This window comes from Nematostella vectensis, chromosome 11 (genome assembly GCF_932526225.1).
Source record: "Nematostella vectensis chromosome 11, jaNemVect1.1, whole genome shotgun sequence".
Classification (NCBI taxonomy): domain Eukaryota; kingdom Metazoa; phylum Cnidaria; class Anthozoa; order Actiniaria; family Edwardsiidae; genus Nematostella; species Nematostella vectensis.
Genome location: NC_064044.1, coordinates 10,600,993 through 10,620,170, shown reverse-complemented (window position 1 = coordinate 10,620,170; position 19,178 = coordinate 10,600,993). Strand labels below are relative to the sequence as shown.

General features: G+C 44.6%; 2 protein-coding genes across 2 annotated transcripts in view; both read right to left on the bottom strand.

Annotated features, from left to right (window-relative positions):
* The window catches only part of LOC5501396, a 32,381-nt gene extending 14,736 nt beyond the window's left edge, over positions 1-17,645 (bottom strand). Inside the window, exons 1-3 of the mRNA XM_048734317.1 lie at positions 13,631-17,645; positions 1,992-13,600; positions 227-859 (exon numbers count right to left, since the gene is read on the bottom strand). Coding sequence (XP_048590274.1) covers positions 227-859; positions 1,992-13,600; positions 13,631-17,208 — 15,820 coding nt within the window. The 5' untranslated portion in view covers positions 17,209-17,645. The remainder of the gene's footprint in view (positions 1-226; positions 860-1,991; positions 13,601-13,630) is intronic.
* The window catches only part of LOC116616978, a 24,931-nt gene continuing 23,068 nt past the window's right edge, over positions 17,316-19,178 (bottom strand). Inside the window, exons 10-11 of the mRNA XM_048734572.1 lie at positions 17,647-19,019; positions 17,316-17,393 (exon numbers count right to left, since the gene is read on the bottom strand). Of these exons, the coding sequence (XP_048590529.1) occupies positions 17,316-17,393; positions 17,647-19,019 (1,451 nt within the window). The remainder of the gene's footprint in view (positions 17,394-17,646; positions 19,020-19,178) is intronic.

Sequence of the window (19,178 nt, the reverse complement as noted above, 5' to 3'; positions counted from 1 at the left end):
TACTTAAAAGGTTTCAATAAGCCTGACAAAAACTTGACTGAATTTGAGCCATTACGAAACAAACGTTTTCAAAAGCAAGCAATTACATAAGTTTTATACATCCAGGTGTTCTTAAATGTTTTTTCTCTACCAGGGCAAATATTCATGTCTTGGGGCAGGGTTACAGGGTTTAAATCGGTCCTTGGTAAATAGATTTTGAGCATCTTCCCTTTGGCACGATTCTTACCCGGTCCGAGATTACACTGCTCCGACAAATCCCCGATATCCGAGGCGGCGATTGCCCGGTTGTACATGTAGAACTCGTCAACCACGCCCTTGATGCCGCCGGACAGACCTATCCCAGCGCGTCCGGACCAGTTCTGCGACAACTTGCCATGCCCCTTCTTTTCGCCCACCACTTGGCCATTCACGATCACTTTACTCATGTTTGTTCTTGAGTCATAGGTGGCTCCCACATGGGTCCAGTCCCCTGCGTTCACCACAGGGTCCGTCTCCAAGCTAAACACGGCGCGCCCCCGATCATCCAGGTGCGACCAGTGGACTTTCCCATTGACAACCTGAAGTGTGTACCTCGCACCGTCTCCCTGAGTTGAGAAAAGGTTAAACAGGCTGTACATTGTTTCCAGCTTGATCCATGTTGCTATGGTGATGCCCTCGCGTGGGGTCCCATGGAATGATTTGCTGTTGAATAGGAGCTGGCCTCCACGCATGCGCATGGCGGAGCCGCATTTGGAGTCATTGGCGGTGATAGCGGTTTGGGACGTCATGGTGACGTCGTTATGGAGGCCAGAGTCGTCTTTAATCTTCCTGCCTACCGCACCCTCAAACCCAAGATGCACGATCAAATACACGTCATTTCCTATAAGAACAAATAATTATTCAGCATTAACATCAGAATACTGTTTCTGAGATTTGTAAATAATTTATGCTCTAATTTAATTCTTAAATTCTAATTTAATTCTTAAATGTTAAAATTTATAAATGCTACTATCCGACGCGCGCTACAGTGGTCACCTTCACAGTTTTAGAATGCAAGTCAATAGGATACAAAAAAGTATTTTATCTTGTTGACGTGAACTTCACTAGCCAACTAGCGTGTCCAAGAAATGCTTAAGTCAGCTGTGATTCTTGAATTCTTGTTGGTGATCACTGCATAGCGTGCTCCACTCTAACTTATGCGAGCGGGTAAAACACTTGATAAGCTGTCTTATACTAGAAACAACATTGTAGCGTTGCATATTGTGTAAACTCACCTTAACTTTTACTTACCACAGGCCTGTGACTATTCAGCATATCCGTACAGCACAACAATGTAAAGAGGTTCTTACAATCTCTTACAATGTTATGCTATACGGCCATACTGTGGGTGTCATCGTCGTTTGCCTTTTTCTTTCTGCGAAAGTTTCTGATTCGTTCATATTTATATGGTGACAACAGCTAAAGTGAACAGGTTCGATTCCTATCACCATAAAGAGGCGTCTTACACTTCTATAAAGTGTGAGCTACGACGCCGGCAATCAGGATGTTCGATTACGAGCACATTATTATTTTTTTTGCCGGCGTCGCTTGAAAGGACGTGAGACAGCACGAGATACCGATGAGATACCGATGAGATATCGACGCATAATGCGGACGAAATTCGTGTGCGCGCAACCGGACGTGTCCGATTAAAAAATGTAAATCATCTCTATACTGGATCTGACTTTGCACGTATTCTATTTTTCATTCTAACACTTATTGCTTTTTTACGCATGGTTAATGTTAAAAGGATGATTTTGGACTGGTTGTGAGTTCTACTTATAGGGAGTTGTGCTGGTCCTCGTTGACACGATGCCAACCTGATGGAAACCTAGGATTTCAATCCCAATTCGGGATGATTTCTGGCACAATGAAGAATCCACCCCCATTCATGTACACAGAACTAATGATATCCTCCTATCTACTTAGAAATTATCAATAAAGGCATCAAATGCTAATAAGGCGTCACTCACCAACATCATGAGGAATGTCAACTTTTTTCCTCAATCCAGGTTTTGTCCTCTTCTTGCTCTCCATTTTCTTTTTCAGCTTCATTCTGTACCTCAACATTGCGTCAAGCTCTTGCCGTCCGAGCATTCCTGGGCTCATAGGCTCAGTAGGGATATATGTCCTTTGACTTGTCGGCAAGGCTTCCGAATCACTCCCGAGGTCGTCCGCGTCAACCTCGTTTAGCTTCGGGTTAGACGCATACCCACCTCTGTCTTCATCTATCTTTGGTATGTTCTCTTGAGTAACGCGAGTATCATCTCTCACAGCTCCAGACTTTCCGAATTCCTTTTCCACCTTTTCCGCCGCTTCTTCTGCAACAGAGTCTACAAGGGATTCAAGTGGATTGTTGGAGTTCTGCTTAGTAGCCAGCACCGGGTTCTTGTTATGTTTTGGTCGCCTTTGCTTTTCAAGATCTGGAGTAGATTCTTCCTCTGTGTAGTCTAACTCAGGGTTAGTAGTTAGAGAGCTAGTCTCGTCCAACTCCGGGTTAGGACGATGGTGATGCCTTGCCTTTGAAAAAAGGGAATTATCACCCTTCCGCAGAGGCAAAACCTCCTCGTTCTCTAACTCAGAATGCGGTTCCTTTAGATCTTTCAAAATATCTATCGCTTCAGCGACTCCGGCGTCGAACACTCTCGCGTGGTCTTCTCGGGATAGATCGGATGATTGCGCCGATTCGAGTTCGTGTGACAAATCGGGATTCTTTGCCATGACAAGAGAACTAGACATCTTAGGGTTTTGTATATTTTTGAGGATCCTAACAGCTTTACTGATGGCAGAGTCACTATTTGATTTTGAAAAAGGACTACTCGTGGTGGGCAAGCCCTTCTCGGTATTGATGTTATTATAACCAAGGGCGTTAAATCGTTCAAGCAAATTGATCGCTTTGTCTAGCCTTGTGTCTTTGGGTCTCGCTTGGTGGTAGGATTCCGGATTTTGTAATGCTTCCAGAATCTTGACAGCTTCAGTAATCTCCTTGTTATTTAGCGCACTGGAACCCTCATAAGGCATCCCTTGTGTTCTTCCGCCTTTCACCATTGTCTTCTCTAAGTCAGGACTTCTTGGCAGTTGGTCGTCTCTACTTGTTCCCAGATCTGGTACAGTATGAACCCCTTGGTTCGCCTTGACCTTATTCACTATGCCGTTCGCTACTTCGGCGGCAACCTTGCTTGCTACATCACTAATCAAGCTGTTCATGCTTGTCGTGTCTGTAGCGCCTGGATGATTCAACGATGATAGCGTGGGAATAGGTGTTGTCTTTTGCATCACACGAGGAGTAGTCTGTGGTATTTGTTTCCTGGGATGTGGAATTGTAGGGATGGTAGAACGTGTCTCGGAATTCTTTTTCTTGGAATTCTCTTGATACATCTTCTTCATGTCCTTAAAGAGGCTCTTCATTTCCTGAAGAAGGCTCTTTTCCTCGTGGAAGTGTTTTGGGTATCTTTTCTTGGACTTCTTTTTTCTGTGCTTCAAATATCCCGAACCTGAACCCGAGTAATCATCGAATCTTTCCTTTTCTCTCTGCTTCTTGTGATCAGAGATTCTCTTATTGTGTATTTTCTTAACGTGGTTGTAGATACCTTTGATATAATTCAGTAAGACATCTGTTGAGTCCTTGCTTTTTGATTTAGGCGGTGGACGATGTAATACCGCGTCTCTCAGCAAGTCATCTAGAGTTGGCTTGGCATGGTATGTGGGAACATCAGAGGGCTTTAAAGTCGTAACCTTAGTTGTCGGCGTAGTGGCAGTGTTTTGAGTTACTCCCTTTGTTGTCTTAGGCAGAATTGTTGTTGAAATCTTGGGTCGAGGTGTAGTCTTCGGCTCCGATTCAAGCTTGTATAACGAGTTCATTTTACTATAGAGCTCATTTACTCGATCATAAAGAGCATCGATCTTTCCTTTAGATTTCTTTTTCTTCTTCCCTTTTCTCTTGGAGTGTGGATTGTGCTTGTCATGTCTATGTTTTCTATGGTGACCACGGCTGCTATGGCGATGAGATCGCGTTGGTATCGTGTATGAAGACGTATCATCAGCGTCATCATCACCGATATCTTCTTCGTTTCTATGGCGACCGCGGCTTCCATGACGATGAGATCGTGTGGGCGCCGTATAGGAGGACGTATTATCAGTATCATCATCTCCAATACCTTCACTGTTATGATGTCTATGTCGCGAGGATCTTCCCTTCTTTAGATGTTTGCCATAGTATCCCGGTCTATAAATAACACGCTCCATACGAGTACTGTCATCCGTATCATCTTCATTATGATAGCTATCATCTTCCTCCTTTGAACGCTCGCTTCCCTCCTCGTCAGGTCTATCAGGAACAGAGAACCGTTGATAGTTTCGGTCTCCGCTACCGTATTTCCTATGACCTTTTCGGCGACGAGGACCATGTAGCTTTCTCCTGGACATCTTCTTGGGCGTCAGGAAGTAATCGTAGTTAGGGCTGGTTCGTAAGTCCTCTCTGTGGTTGTGATGGTAAAGCTGGTGTTCTTGGACACCATTATGGGGAAGATCCTCAACCACTACCTGATCAGGCGACTGCCCAGATGTGGGAGAATTCATTTCTGACTTGACTATCTTATCCAGTCTAGAGTTTTTATTGCCGATGATCTGTTTTTGCTTATCTGTGACTAAAGTCCCATTCTTAGTAGCGTTCGTCGACGGGATCTCAACTTTTTTGTCTTTGTGTAGTAACGCTTTGACTTCATTCTCAAGAACTTGGTTTTCCTTCATGACTTTGGATAAGCTATCTAGCACTTTGTCCATCGCTGAAGTGCGCTGATTTTGTTCCTTTTTCTTTTTACGAGTTCTTCCCTTGGTCTTCCTCTGCTTCCCCCTTCGATTCTTATCTCGCTGTGAAGCGTAGTCATCTTTTCCCTCATGTTTACCATGCTTCTCTCTGCCGTACTTGTGCCACTTTCCATGGCCATTGTGGTTCTTCTTATTTCTATTTTGAATCCTATTCTTCGACTGACCCGTCACTTGCCTATAATTTAGAGGTGTCTCCTTAAAATGTACAATTTTCACAGGAGCAGGTCCACTAACAGTTGGAAGGAAACCTGGAAGGCCCGGATCAATTGGCACCACTGGTGCCTTAGCATGCCCACGCAGGAGATACGCAACTCTTGGTTTATACGCTGATTTGCGTGCTGGTATAATTTCACAGGCAATGCTGTTATTGCAGGTCACAGTAAAGCAATTGTCCAGGAACATAAACACCATGTCGCAGCGCTTTTCCTGGCAGCAGATGTCCAGGCACTCTTGCGAGGATTCCACTTTACCATGTGCGGTGAAGACTCCTGCATTGTATCCCTTACGCAAGGTGAACTCCTTAAAGATATCTGAGTGCGCGCATGATTTCGTGGGACCAGTGGGTTCGATCGCGTTGAAGATGGTATCAATTTGCGGCTTCGGTGGACGCTTGGGTCTCACAATGTGCTTTATCCGTATCACTTGTGGACCAAACCCGGGAAGTTTGGTGTGAGTTGTGGCGCACAAGTAATCGTCGTAACACTTTACCAGGAAACACTGCTGGAACACGTAATAAGCCAAATCACACGATGGTTTACCACAGCAGCTTCGTGCGCATTCATGCACATCCCGAGTCCTTCCAACTGATTTGAATTTTCCAGCATGAAGACCACCTCGTAGAGTGACATTCACCTCCAGGGCATCTGCTTTACAGGTCCTGTGAAGATGGTGGTTATTCGGTTTCTGAGTAGACTGTGAAGATATATAGAGGGAATCTGTTGCTGCGGGTTGATAAGATGTCGAGCTTTTTGTCGGTTCTTCAGCTATTGGGGTAGGCGGGATTGGCGGGACAAACTGAGGCACCGTTGCTGGCGATGTGGGTTTGGTAGTTGTAGTCTTTGGCGTTGGTTTCGCCTTTGTGGTTTTATGTGTTGTTGGTGAGTAAGTTGGCCGAGGGGTGGTACTTGGAGAACTCGCTGCTCCAGTATCAGCCCTTTCACTTTCGTCTTCTTCTGTATCTCTGAAAACCCTCGCGATCTCCGGGCTGAATCCTATCGCGAGCGCGGGTATGCTATCGCAAAGACTTGGATCAGACTTGGAGCAAGTCACCAGAAAACAGTGACCCAATACCATAAAGGAGAGATCACAGGATTTGTGCGCACAGCACCGCGACGTGCACCCCTCGATGCTCTGAACACCTTCGATCTCGTGGAACACACCAGAGTTCATCTCTCCTTTAAGGGTGTGGTTATATTGAACGACTCCAGGCACACATGTAGACGTTAACGTGCTTCCTACAGATGACGTATCACTCGTTGGACTATCATAAGAATGTGATCCACTTGTTTCTGATTGATCCTCATGCGGCTTATCTAAGTTATGTTTTAAATAGAAAGTATCATGCATTTTTAAATCGGGAAGAAATTCCACTGCTTCCTGTTTGTCGGATAATAACTGATTTTTACTGGACTTGTGTCTAGAATTTCCCTTTTTCTTTAATTGTTGTTTGCTATGCTTAGCCCCTTTACTCTTGAAAGATGCACCCTTAAACCGATCTTCAAAGAAGATACTGCTGTCGTCTATCGAAGGATCTCCGTACGTTTTGTTCAAGGTAATCTGTTTCACATCCGGGGTGACTGTGGGTTGTTCCGTGGGGTGTGCAATAATTTGCCTCGGGACGCTGTGTCTTTGGGTGGGCCTGTTTTTAAATCTCCCCACGTGGCCATGGGAACCTCTGTGATTGTTCTTGTGCGGTTTCATTAGATGGAATAACACATTCAGTTGACTTTTTGACAAGCGCTTAGAGTGTTTATTCAGTCTGACTTTATGGAGATGCTTTTTCTGAGTTAGCTCGCTTTTTAATAGTTCCCCCTTATTCTCTTTTAATATTCTGTCTCCATTTCCACCCGTTTTATGAGAAAGTGATACTGATCTGTATGCTTTAATGGAGTGTTTTAAAGTGGGAGCTGGTGTAGCAGTTGTTGATGACAATGTCAAACTAGGTGCATTAGTTGACAAAGCTTGGTCCTGCTCATCAATAAATGACATAAGCTCAGATCCAGGCTTTTGGCGTACATAAGCAAGGCGCGGTTGAAATCGACTGTGGTGGGCTGGTACAGGTTCACATGACCTTTGCGAGAAGCAGCTGACCAGGTAACAGTTGTCCTTTAGCATAAACGCCACATTACAATCTTCGCGCTCGCAGCATAGTGAAACACACGCCTTAACACTCTCGACCCTCCCCTGGTCAGTAAAATTGCCCGATCTGATACCGGAACGTAGCGTAACATTGTAAGAGATCGGGCTATTTTGACAGGGGGAGGGGTGGTGGTGTTGCCCTGGTGAAGTCGACTCAAGCCCAGTAAGTCGAAACTTCGCCCCTTTCTCGTCTATGCCTTTGTTCTGCTCAGGCGGTTTTGGGTCACCTGTGGACACAGAAGCCGCCTTGGTGGTTTGGAATGTTTTTGTTTCATCTAGCACGTGACGGCTAGATGAGGAGCTGACCTCTTTCCTCCCATTAGTTGTTGGGGCGGCTGTGGACACAGGGAGCCCGTTATGGGTGGTACTTGGGTGCACCTGTGCTGATTTTGTTGAAGCGGTACCAGGAAGAGTCTCAAACTCCTGTGTTAGCAAGTCTTTAGCATGCTCTTTAGTGTTTCGAGATTTAGACGGTACGGAATGTGATGGTACAGAGGGTATTGTTGGCTTCCCCGCAGAACTGATTAGTTTTGGTTGCGTGCCCTTCTCACCAGGCGGTGTTGGAAACCACGTGACATGTTCATGTATACCACTAGCGCCGTCTTCATCCATTTCTGGTAGCGCGTTGTCCAAAAGGTCCATACCGGACAGCTTCTTTAATTTATTCACGTACACAAGCTTCGGCTTATACTTACGCGTACGAGCAGGCTTGCTCATACAGTACGCTTGGCTTTTACACTTTACAAGAAAGCAGTTATTTATGAGAACAAGAGCAACATCACAATCCTTAGACTCGCAGCATAATTTTCCACACTTCTGCGCGCTGGAGACGTTTCCCTTGTCTTGGAATGTACCAGCAGAAAGTCCATGCTTCAGTGTCACGCCCACAAGGGGATCCCCACTCTCGCAATATTCCGTATTTTTGTTCGAATTTGTTGAAGATTCAGCAGGTTTTATTTTGCGGGTGGCATTCGTAGTGAATTTCCTTGATTTTTCATCTCGTGAATCAGACTTATCCGATTCTGTTCTTGATAAACTCTCGGCTGTTTGTTTTTGTCTTTCCTGTTTGTTTTCATCAATGTTTATATCATCAAGCCTTTGAGGTGTCTTTTTCTTTGTTTGAGATGTGATAGAAGATAAAGTGTCAACGGTAGCAGGTGTCGTATTTAATTCAAGAGTGTCCGCAAGGTCTGTTGATAAAGAGGTACTTGGTTTTGACGGAAACTCCTCTTTAGAGGCTTTATCTAACTGGTGTACTGTCGGCGATTTAGAGTGTTTAGTCATTGCCTGATCATGGGTGGGACTTTCCTTGGGCTTAAGAGCCTCAAATAAATTAATCTCTTGTCGTTTAACCCTCGATATAACCGCAAGCCTTGGGTTAAGAGTAACATTGTTCGCAGGAAGTGCCTCGCACGAGGTTGGATTGTAGCACGCTATGGCATAGCATCGACTGAGTATCATGAAGGCCACACTACAAGCCTGCCATTGGCAGCACTTAGAGACGCATGATTTCATATCTTGAGCCTCTCCTTGGTCCTTAATTACGCCCGAGTGAATCCCTCCACGCATCGTCGCGTTGTGATAAACACGGACCACTCCACACTCCACATTAGCGCTCCCTTTCCGTTTAACCTCCTTCGCGAGTTTCCAACCTTCGCCATTTTGCGCTGAAGTTTGCGGAGACACCAAACCTTGTGTGGTAATATCCAAATTTAGTTCGTGACGTGGTAACGCAGGGGAGTCGTTGTGCTTTATTGACATTCTTAAGGGTTGAATTAATGGGAGAGGGCGTGTGTTTAATGTTGGTGGCGTTATTGTTGATACAATTGCAACAGGTGGCGGGTGTGACAAAGGCGATAACAATTGTCCTATACTTTTCTTCTGATTTTTTTCTTCTCTTGAAATACCCTTCTGTGTAATTTCTACGAATTTTAATCCAGTGCCTTTCTCACCATCATGAAATTTAGGAATGTCATTTTTTCTGTTTCCTTCTGCCGATGTTCCTAGTTGTGTTCCCGTTTCCACGGCAACTGACTTAGCCTGTGCACGGGATATTTTCGCCGATAACAACGGCTGCAAAATATTCGCTAGAAACTGACCAATCACCTCGTCGTCCGCAGGTCGCCTAGCAACGTGCACAAGGCGAGTCTTGTACTTGGCATTTTTGGCGGGAACTGTCTTGCAGGTTTTAGCATTGTAACACGTGACCAAATAGCAGTGATTCATGACCATGAAGGCGACGTTACACGTGTCTTTGCCGCAGCATGCGCTTGCGCAGTCGGACATACTAGCCATCGTTCCAACATCTTGGAACGTACCTGCTTCTATACCCCCGCTCAAGGTGAAATCGTGCTCGATGCTTCCTGGAATACACTTGAACTTTGGCATGGACATCGGTGTTTTGGACACCATTTCTGAGGTCGACTTTGTGTCCGCAGTTGTCGTTGCCTTTAAGACAGGGCTTGAGTTCTTGCTGTGCGTGCTTCCTTGTAAGACTTGAAGCTTTGGGTTATTGATATAAGCAATGCGAGGATTCAATTGTGGGCTTTTAGACGGTACTACTGCGCATAACTCATCATTGTAACAGGCTACAGAGTAACAGTTCTCCAAGACCATGAACGCCAAACTGCAAAACTCCCATTTGCAACATCGGCGGATGCACGTGGCGAAATCGGGGGCCGAGCCTTGATCCTTGAAAAAACCCGAATGTAGACCGCCTTTCATTGTCACTCCGTACTTCACAGAGAAAGCTTTACAGCTCGGATTATCAACCATTTCAATTGGTGATGATTCTTTAAGCATAGCTAATGGTGTTGATTTAGTCGCTTCGCTGGGAGGATTCTTCGAAGGGAAAATTGTCAGTGTGTGTGTTATGGGACGCTTATTGGTCTCATCACTCTGTTTCATAAGCCCATCTTGTAGTTTCAGCTTGAAATTATTCTGTCCTTGCATTCTTTCAGACGTCTTTCTTTCGACATGAACCACTCTAGGGGAATAGTGGGGATTTCTTGCAGGCACGCTCTCACAAAGCTTGTCCGTGTAACAGCTAACAAGATAACAGTTATCCAGCAAGAAAAACGCAACGTCGCAATTTTGTTCCTCGCAGCACCTATTAACGCAATCGACATCATTCCGTACTTTCCCGATGTCCTTAAACTTTCCTGATTTTATACCTCCACGTAGAGTCGAATTAAACTCAGTTGAGGAGTGACCGCAGAATGATACATCGTCATTATATTCGAGGTTCAACTCGTGTATTGGCTCTAGACCTTCAGCAAAGTTGACCGCGATATTTTGCCCACTTTCGACTGCGGTATTCTTCTCTTGTACTTTTCCAGTATTAATAGCAGCATGAGGTATAGTTGGAATACTCGCCGTTTCCTTGCTACTTCCCTGGGTGTTTGTCGTATCCCCAGCAGGGAGCTTCAAAAGGGGCGTAGCAGCTGTTTCCTTCTCAGCATGTACAGGTAACGCTGGAGATGGTGTTACAAGTTGTGTGACCGTCTTAATGACTTCTTTTGGTTTCGAATCGGGGACTTGGGTTACAGGTGGACTTTTTTCCTCTTTCGGCAGATGCGTATTCATGTCCGTATGACTTGGTTTGTAAGTCAAGGAGGTGCTACTGCTACTCACAAGTCCCTTTATTTTGCCAATCAGATTACTTAAGTAACTCATTATTCCTTTGTTCTCGTCTTCCTTCTTTTGCTCTTTCATCTGTTCGATCTTTGTTATTGCATCACTAATGTCTTCCTTGGAAAGTCCCGTAGGTCTATTACGACCTTGCACTGCTTTAGATTCTGGAGCACCGTCAATTCCAATTGATTGGCCTTTGTCTTTATGGCTGAGTTCAACAACTTCGTTCACGTTACCTGATTGCTTATCACTTACTAGTGGCGTCGGACTGGATGGCTGCTTTGTTGTCTTTACTCCTCTCCCTTGATTTGTGTCTTTATTGGAAAGTTCTAACTGCTCTGCATTAATTCCTGATTGCTTGTCATTTGCGGAAGCAGTAGGACTGCTTATGTGATCTGTTTCCTTTTCTGTGTTTGCCTCATCGTCGTCTTTGTGACTGGGAAATAAAGGACGTTTTTCCCTTCCTGATGGTGTGGGGAGGATTGAATGGTCAGTAACCTCTACTTCGTTCGCCTTCTCATTCTCTTGATGACTTGGTTGTAAATGCTCTACGGGCTTATTTATTACTGGTGGTGTTGGACTCGAAGGCTGCTTTGTAGAACCATGAGCTGTTTTCTCCGTTAGTTTTATTGTCGGGTGCTCATGCCTATTATCTTTGCTGAAGAAAACTGTCTCAATATCGTTGAGTATTCCCTTTACTTTGTCAAACCTATTTGCAGTCTTTGTAGCGTTTCGTACTAGTTCATGCACTGTGTGATTCAGATCTCTTATTACTGGAATCACAGGGAAGTGCATCGCGATATCATGAGCAATCTTTTCGATGTGTTCGCTGGAGAGACCCTTTTCGATAGACTCCCCCTTATGTTTATTGATCTTGTCGATGTACAAGCGTAGTGAACCAATCAACCGTTGAGCCGTATCTAAGGAAGAAGATGTCTGATTCTGCTTCCACTGAAGAACATGAAGAGCATTCTTGAGACTTTCAACTTCTTTGTTGTCAGCCTTTGGAGCTGAAGCTATATGTAAAGCTTTACCTCCTAGATTTTGTTCTGACAAAAGTTTTTCCTTTGCGCCGCCAGATTCATGTGATGGTATTTGTGGAGTGATAGTTGATGAGCTAGAGAAATGAACACTGTGACTGACTCTTGAGGTTATGATGATATCGCTTTGGCTTATCGTAGACTGGCTTATCACCGACGAGACTTTATCAGAAGGTTTACCTCCCGGTGAAGGGCTTACCCTCTTCAAGGGTTCCGATGCAGATTGATGGACCTCTTTAGGTGTGCTTAAAGAAGCTAAGACAGTAGAATATTCTGGAGGTTTGTTTCTAGAGACATCCAAATTCTGCTTAAAGAAACTCAGCAGGTCGTGATTTGGACTCATAGAGGACGTCTCGGTCGAAGGACCAGAATTTATTTTACTTGAACTTAAGGATGAATATACCGCAACTTTTGATGATGTGTGATCTAGATCCATTCTAGGCATAGCTTGGCTTTCACTTTGTGACATCCGCACTGATTTCAACGATGACTTGCCATCACTAGCCTTAACAATACTATTCAAACTCTTCATGGAATCAGAACTGATTTCTTCTGTAGTAGTCGAGGGACTGAGACTGTCCAGGAAATGGTGCAACGTTTCCATGGATTCCTGGTCATGTGATAAAACAGGTTTCATTTCCCCAGAGGCCACAGAAACCCCCAGCGTTTGCGCACGATCTGCATTCGGCAGTTCATCCGCTCGCATGTTGATACTGCCGCTTAGTTCTTGTATTCTATCACTAGGTACCATTCGTTTAAAGCCTTGCACATCAGCCTGATCACGTGATATATACCCTATTGCAGGTTTGTAGAACTCTGATTTTACTTCTACACTCTGGCAGTGATACTCGTCAACGCATGACACTAAATAGCACTTATTTCTCAGCATGAAGATTGCGTTACACCTACTTTTCATGCAACAGTATGTCATGCACTCGTTTGGGCTGTTGACGTTTCCGGCTGCTTCGAACTTGCCAGCGTCCATCCCAAACTTGAACCTAAGATTCTTCAAGACGGGACTCGAGTAACAGTTCTTAGTGTTAGGTTTTAACGGAGTATTGACCATCTGTGTTGGAGTAGAGTGGCTTAAAATAGCAGCTTTAATTGAAAATAATAGAGTTTCACTTGAATTTGAAGACGGGGTAATGGTTGATGAATGTGGCGTTGATTTTAGTTTTGCCGCAATAGTTGTTAGCGTTGCCTCGTTTATGCGCCTCTGTTTTGATACGGTAGTGGTAGCTTGCGTTAGGTTTCTAGAGGACCTTAGGTTTGAAGATAGCGCAGCCACTACCGAGTTGTCTTTTAAGTACTGCATTAGTTCATCATCGATGTTTATCGGGAACTTTTTAGTGGGTAACAGCTCCGTCACAATTTGCTTTGTGTTTTGAACGCTAGCTTGCAGCCCTATGGCTTCAGTAAGTTCCTGCTTGGTCTTTTGAGCATCAGTATGCAACTTGATGACTTCAGTAGGTTTTTGATTCGTATTTTTGCCATCAGCTTGCAAATTGATGGTTTCCTGCTTCGTATTTTTAACATTTGATTGCGTCTGCTTGGCTTCAGTCGGCTCCAGCATGGTGCTCTGTGGGGTAAACCTTGACTTGCTTGTGTCAGTTGGTAGATCCGTAAGGTCAGTATCCCCCATCATCTCTAACGCCTCCTCTATATCTGGTAAAGGCCCCGTTTCCTTAGCATGCACTACTTGAGAACTTGATTGCTTTGATGTACTTGTCGGTTTCTCTGCCGACGACAACGTAACTATGTCTTTGGACACAGGAATTGCTCTCAGAGAGGCATGCGCGTTCAATGGGTTTCCCTGTTCTAATTGCGATACCAGTGCAAGTCCCTTAAAGATCCCAAGGGCAGGTTCATGAAAGTGCTGAGAATCCAAAGATTTCAACTGTGGTGAAATTTTACTCAACAATGTACTGACTTCACTCGTGCTGTAAGATGTCTTTAGTTGTACAGTTCCGGCCGATTTGATGCTTTGAGTTTTTTGAAGAAAAAAACCCGAGAAACTAACAGCAGCAGTACCACTGCTTATGGTTTTATATTTCTTAGAACCGTCGTAGACGTCGCTTGATTTTAAAGTGTCAACATTCGCACTTGAAAACGATAGAACTGAAGAGATGGTTTGTGAGGGTTTAGGAATGACAGCATTAGCTTTGGCATTGCCTTCGTCATGTATCCCGAGTGTGGTTTTGGATGCTACTGCCTCTGTTTTACTAGACCCTACACTCATGGAAATACCCGTCACCTCTTTTATGCCATACGCTGAAGATTTCTTACTTGGAACACCATAAGCAACCGTTGTAGGTAGTAGGTGGGGTACTAATGCAGTAATTTGGTTTTGCATAGCGCTTTCATCTTTGTCATTCACGTTCTTATCCGATGACTGTTCGGTTTCCTGGTCTACCGAGTGCGATGTCTTCCGATTCCCTGATATTAGCAGAGAGATGTCCCGAAGAATCCCAAGCGACGGCTCAGCCGACTGCTCGAGGCTGCTATTGAAATTGTTCGTGCTCTGGACTGTGAGACCATTACCAGGAAGGACAACAAGAGGAGAGGCTCTAACGTGGACAAACTTGGGAACCATAAAGGAGCCGCTAGACTTGCGCAAGTGGCACTGCTCCTCGCTGAAGCAGATAAGGTTGTAGCAGCGACCTCCAAGCATGAGAGCTGAAGCGCAGCCCTTGTATCCGCAGCAGATCTGCGCGCAGCGGTGAATAGTGTGGACGTCTGGATACCTGATGAACTTCCCCGCTTGCCATCCACCGGTCAGGTTCACATTCATCTGCACGGAGCTCACGTCACAGTCTCTATTTAATACCGACTGCACGTGTGAACCGAGCTTAAGCTTGTTGGTCTTCACCCTGATAAACGCCATTGAAGTGTTGTGTGATGTCGTTTTAGCATACTCTGGCTCGCAAAGACTTTTGTTTTTGTCGCACTTGACGGAATAGCAATTTCCATCTACCATAAATGCGATATCGCATGACGGTTTCCTACAGCATTTGTTGACACAATCGCCCATATTTCTCACAGCACCTTGGTCTTTGAAATGCCCTGCCTTTATCCCACCACGGAAAGTAACACCTGTCAGGATCTCCGGCTTCCTGGAACACTGCGTGATCTTGTTTAGCCTGCGTTCCCATTTCTCAAAGCCACCTCTCTTCAGAAGAGCAATAGAAGTCTTATACTTGGTAATGCGTGAAGGTACCGGTAAGCACCTGCGCCTATTCGCGGCGCATTTGACAGAGTAACAGTTCTTAACCACCATAAAGGCAGCATCGCAGTATGAAGTATCGCAACACTTTTTAAGACAGTCATCAAAGGTTTCCACCTCTCCGTGGTCCGTGAAGTTACCCGCGCGTATTCCTCCATTGAATGTCACTTGGGAGAATATATCGGCCGCCAGTGGGCACGCCGGGTGTTTCACCTTTGGTCCAATTGCAGAAACCATTGCTTCATCGTACGTCTTGTTGAAGTACACAAGAGAAGTACTGATCCTACCGAGTCTTGATGGTATCGCGGCACAGGCTTCCTTGCTGACACAGTCAATAATAAAACAGTTCTTCAATACCATAAACGCTGCATCGCACGACTTCCGGTTACAACATGACCGGAAGCACGTCTCCATGCTTTCCACTTTACCCAAGTCAGTAAAATTCCCCGCTCGTATCCCGTCCCTTAGCGTAACATTTAAATGAACCGTCATGTTCCGTACACACTGCTGTAGATCGATCGTTCTGTTCTCTTGTCTTTGCGCGATATTTTTTAGCTCGTATGGCAGTTGCGCAAGTCTGCCCTTCATGTATACTACTTCAGTGGTAACTTCACTTGTATTAACCGGCAATATCTCACAGGTCTTCTGACTATAACACTGAATGGAGTAACAGGACCGTTCTACCATGAATGCAACGTGACAGTTGGTTCTATTTTGGCAGTAATCAACACATTGGTCCATGTCTTTGACCTTTCCCTGCTCCGTGAAAATCCCTGCTTCTATTCCACTCCGGAATGTCACTCTGGTGAAGACCTCACCATTATCTTGTTTCCGTATAGACGAATGCCCAGGGGAAGAGATGGTGGAATTAGGGTGTGAAGCATGTGAGGCCACCACTGCACTAATAGTCCTTGAAGTAGGTCCAATTCGTTGTACCGAACTAATGTAATTACTCCCGGAAATACTTGTGCTTGCTATTATGGAGAATGTTCCTTTATAACTCAGAAATCTTGTGTCTGGAACTTCTTCGTGTACAGAATCAAATGTTTCATCCAAGGTGTCAGCCGAGTTATGATCGAGACTCACTCCAGCACTAGAAACCGTATATATTTTCACTTTTGATACGGAATGTTGGCTTACTAGATGGTTAATGCGCGCTGTTGGTCCATTTACCGTTGTTGAACTAAATGTTGCCTTGGCGCTGTCGTTAGGGAAGTCCAGAGTCTCGACAACTTCTTGTCTTAACGAGTTTTTCAGAGCGTCCTTTACTGTCTTATGTAACCATTTCGTCATGACTAACTTCTTTAACTGGTTCAGTTTATCATTAAACAGACGCAGCAGCTTGATCTGACGAGAAATAATCGCTACTTGATCACTTGGTACCTCGATATGTGAGCGCTGTGTATTACCATTCGTGTCGGTCTTCTGCTGTTGGTTTTCAAGCATGGACGAGAGGTGGTCTAGTTGATCACTAATCCTTTTCAGATGAGCCACCATACCGCGGGCCTCATCATCGCGGGTGCGTGTAACCGTAGTTGGTAACGAGCTATAAGGAGATGACCCAGAGATAGACGAAGAAACGCCAGTTCCCATGAGACCTCGCAAGTCTCCCATAATACTTTGCACTTGTTCGAATGATGTTCCCGATTTCTCATTTTCCAACATGTCTTTTAGTTTTCCTACAGCAGAGAAGAATTTCGGATCAGACACTATGCTGTCAGCCTTCTCTGGTAAACTTTTCAAGTAAACCGAATCAGGAAATGAACTGGCACTTAAAGTGACGCTTGACGTATTTTCACCTTTCTCGTGGCTGGTTTCTGGGTGATTATTTTGTGATCTTTTCGGTTCAATGGTTTGCATTGAAGAGATTGGTGAAGTGGTAAAGGTCGGAGGTTTCTCAAGAGCCATTGTATTAGATAATCTCTTTGCTATCGTCAGAATATCAATCTGAGGTTGAGATTTCGGCTGCAATGACAGGCTTTCTGGAAGGGTCAACTTGTTCAGAGAAGAGCCATTAGGGATGACGGACGTATGTTGTTGAGAGAACGAGACGACCAACGAAGGCATCACTTTTTTATTCTGAACTGTACTTCCACCTGCAACAACCATTGACGATTCAGACAAGGTATTGATTCTATCCGAGAGAGGAGCAGGCAGTTTTGATAGGCTAGATTGCAAAACAGTACCCTGTTTTTCCTGGGTATGATAAGATGGAACTACAGACCGAGCTCTTTCTTGGCCATCGCCGACGCTTTTTGCTTCCGTTGGTACATTTTCAGTAATCTTTGGCAATTCTGTCGAAAAATGAGCGCCATTTTCATTATCATAGTTTGTTGATTTTATAGCAATTATGGATAGCTCTAGAGAAGATTTCTTAAAGAGTTCACTTGCTGATTGGGCTGATGCTGAAAAATGTTGAACTGTTAGATTCGAGATTATAGCGGCTGAGAATGACTCGAAATTTGTCGCTGCCGACACTTGAACTGATGATGCTGTTGTTGTAGAAATTGCTGATAAACTTGGTGTTGTAATTGTTGATGATGCTACTGTTGCTGTTGTCGTTTTTTCTGCTGAAGTTGTTGATGCTGTTACTGCAGCTGCTGTTGTTGTAGCTTCTACCATAGCTGCAGTTGTTGTTGTTGCTTTCTCTGCTGTTGTTGTAGCTGCTGCTACTGTCGCTGTTGTAGTTACTACTGAAGCTGTTGATGCTGTTACTGCAGCTGCTGTTGTTGTAGCTTCTACCATAGCTGCAGTTGTTGTTGTTGCTTTCTCTGCTGTTGTTGTAGCTGCTGCTACTGTTGCTGTTGTAGTTACTACTGAAGCTGTTGATGCTGTTACTGCAGCTTCTGTTGTTGTAGCTTCTACCATAGCAGCAGTTGTTGTTGTTGCTTTCTCTGCTGTTGTAGTTACTACTGAAGCTGTTGATGCTGTTACTGCAGCTGCTGTTGTTGTAGCTTCTACCATAGCAGCAGTTGTTGTTGTTGCTTTCTCTGCTGTTGTAGTTACTACTGAAGCTGTTGATGCTGTTACTGCAGCTGCTGTTGTTGTAGCTTCTACCATAGCTGCAGTTGTTGTTGTTGCTTTCTCTGCTGTTGTTGTAGCTGCTGCTACTGTTGCTGTTGTAGTTACTATTGAAGCTGTTGATGCTGTTACTGCAGCTGCTGTTGTTGTAGCTGCTGTTGTCGTTGCTGCCGCTGTTACTGCAACAACTGTTGTCTTCAACGGCGTTGTTATTGAAGACGCTGCTTTTGCTTGTACCATAGATGAGCTTATCATTTCTGATGTTACTTCTGCACTAGCCGTTACCGTCATTAGAGCTGAAATTGTTTCCTTGGCTATTGATGTGGTGGTTTTCGCTGATAAAGCTGTAGCAGTTTCAGACACAAGCATTCCCGCTTGATCTTCAGTAGACTTTGCCGCCAATCCCTCAGAGGCTACAACCTCTGCCGTTTTCTGAGGTTGTATATTAACTGAGGATGTTTGCAAGTCTCTCGTCTCACTATCCGTAGAATATAACACTGTTTCCTTTTGTGTCGTTCTCAGCAATACCTCGCTGTGCTCGCCTGCACCTCTCTCCTGCTCAGCTATCGTAGACTTAGACGCCAGAGATGAGTTTCCTTCCTTAGCGAATAACAGCGGCTGAGTCATAATCACGTATTGAGGCGCAGTCTCGTTAGCATAGAGATCAGTCTCCGTCTCATTGGAAACCAGCACTGTGTCGTTTGATGTCATTTCCTCATCCGGGGACCCTTCTTGGTCGATATCCTGTTTGTTGCTTATTCTAAGTCGGGATGCGTTAGGCTTGAGGTGAGCGAAATGAGGTTTTTTGCTGTCCGGTTGTTCTTCCATAAGTTCATGGGTACTGATAGTTGGGCTGTTTCCAGGAAGTGTGGTCTCGCTTGTAATGGTATCTTTAATTTCTAAGAAAAGACAAAAATCCCCTACTTATTAATTCAGTTATTAGGTCTAGCGTTTTGATAAAAGCAGATTCAAAAAGTGTCCCTGTAAATGTTAATTCCTAGATGACAAAAAATGTGTCTGTGGCTACGCTTTTGCACATGTGTTCTCTGACAAAGACA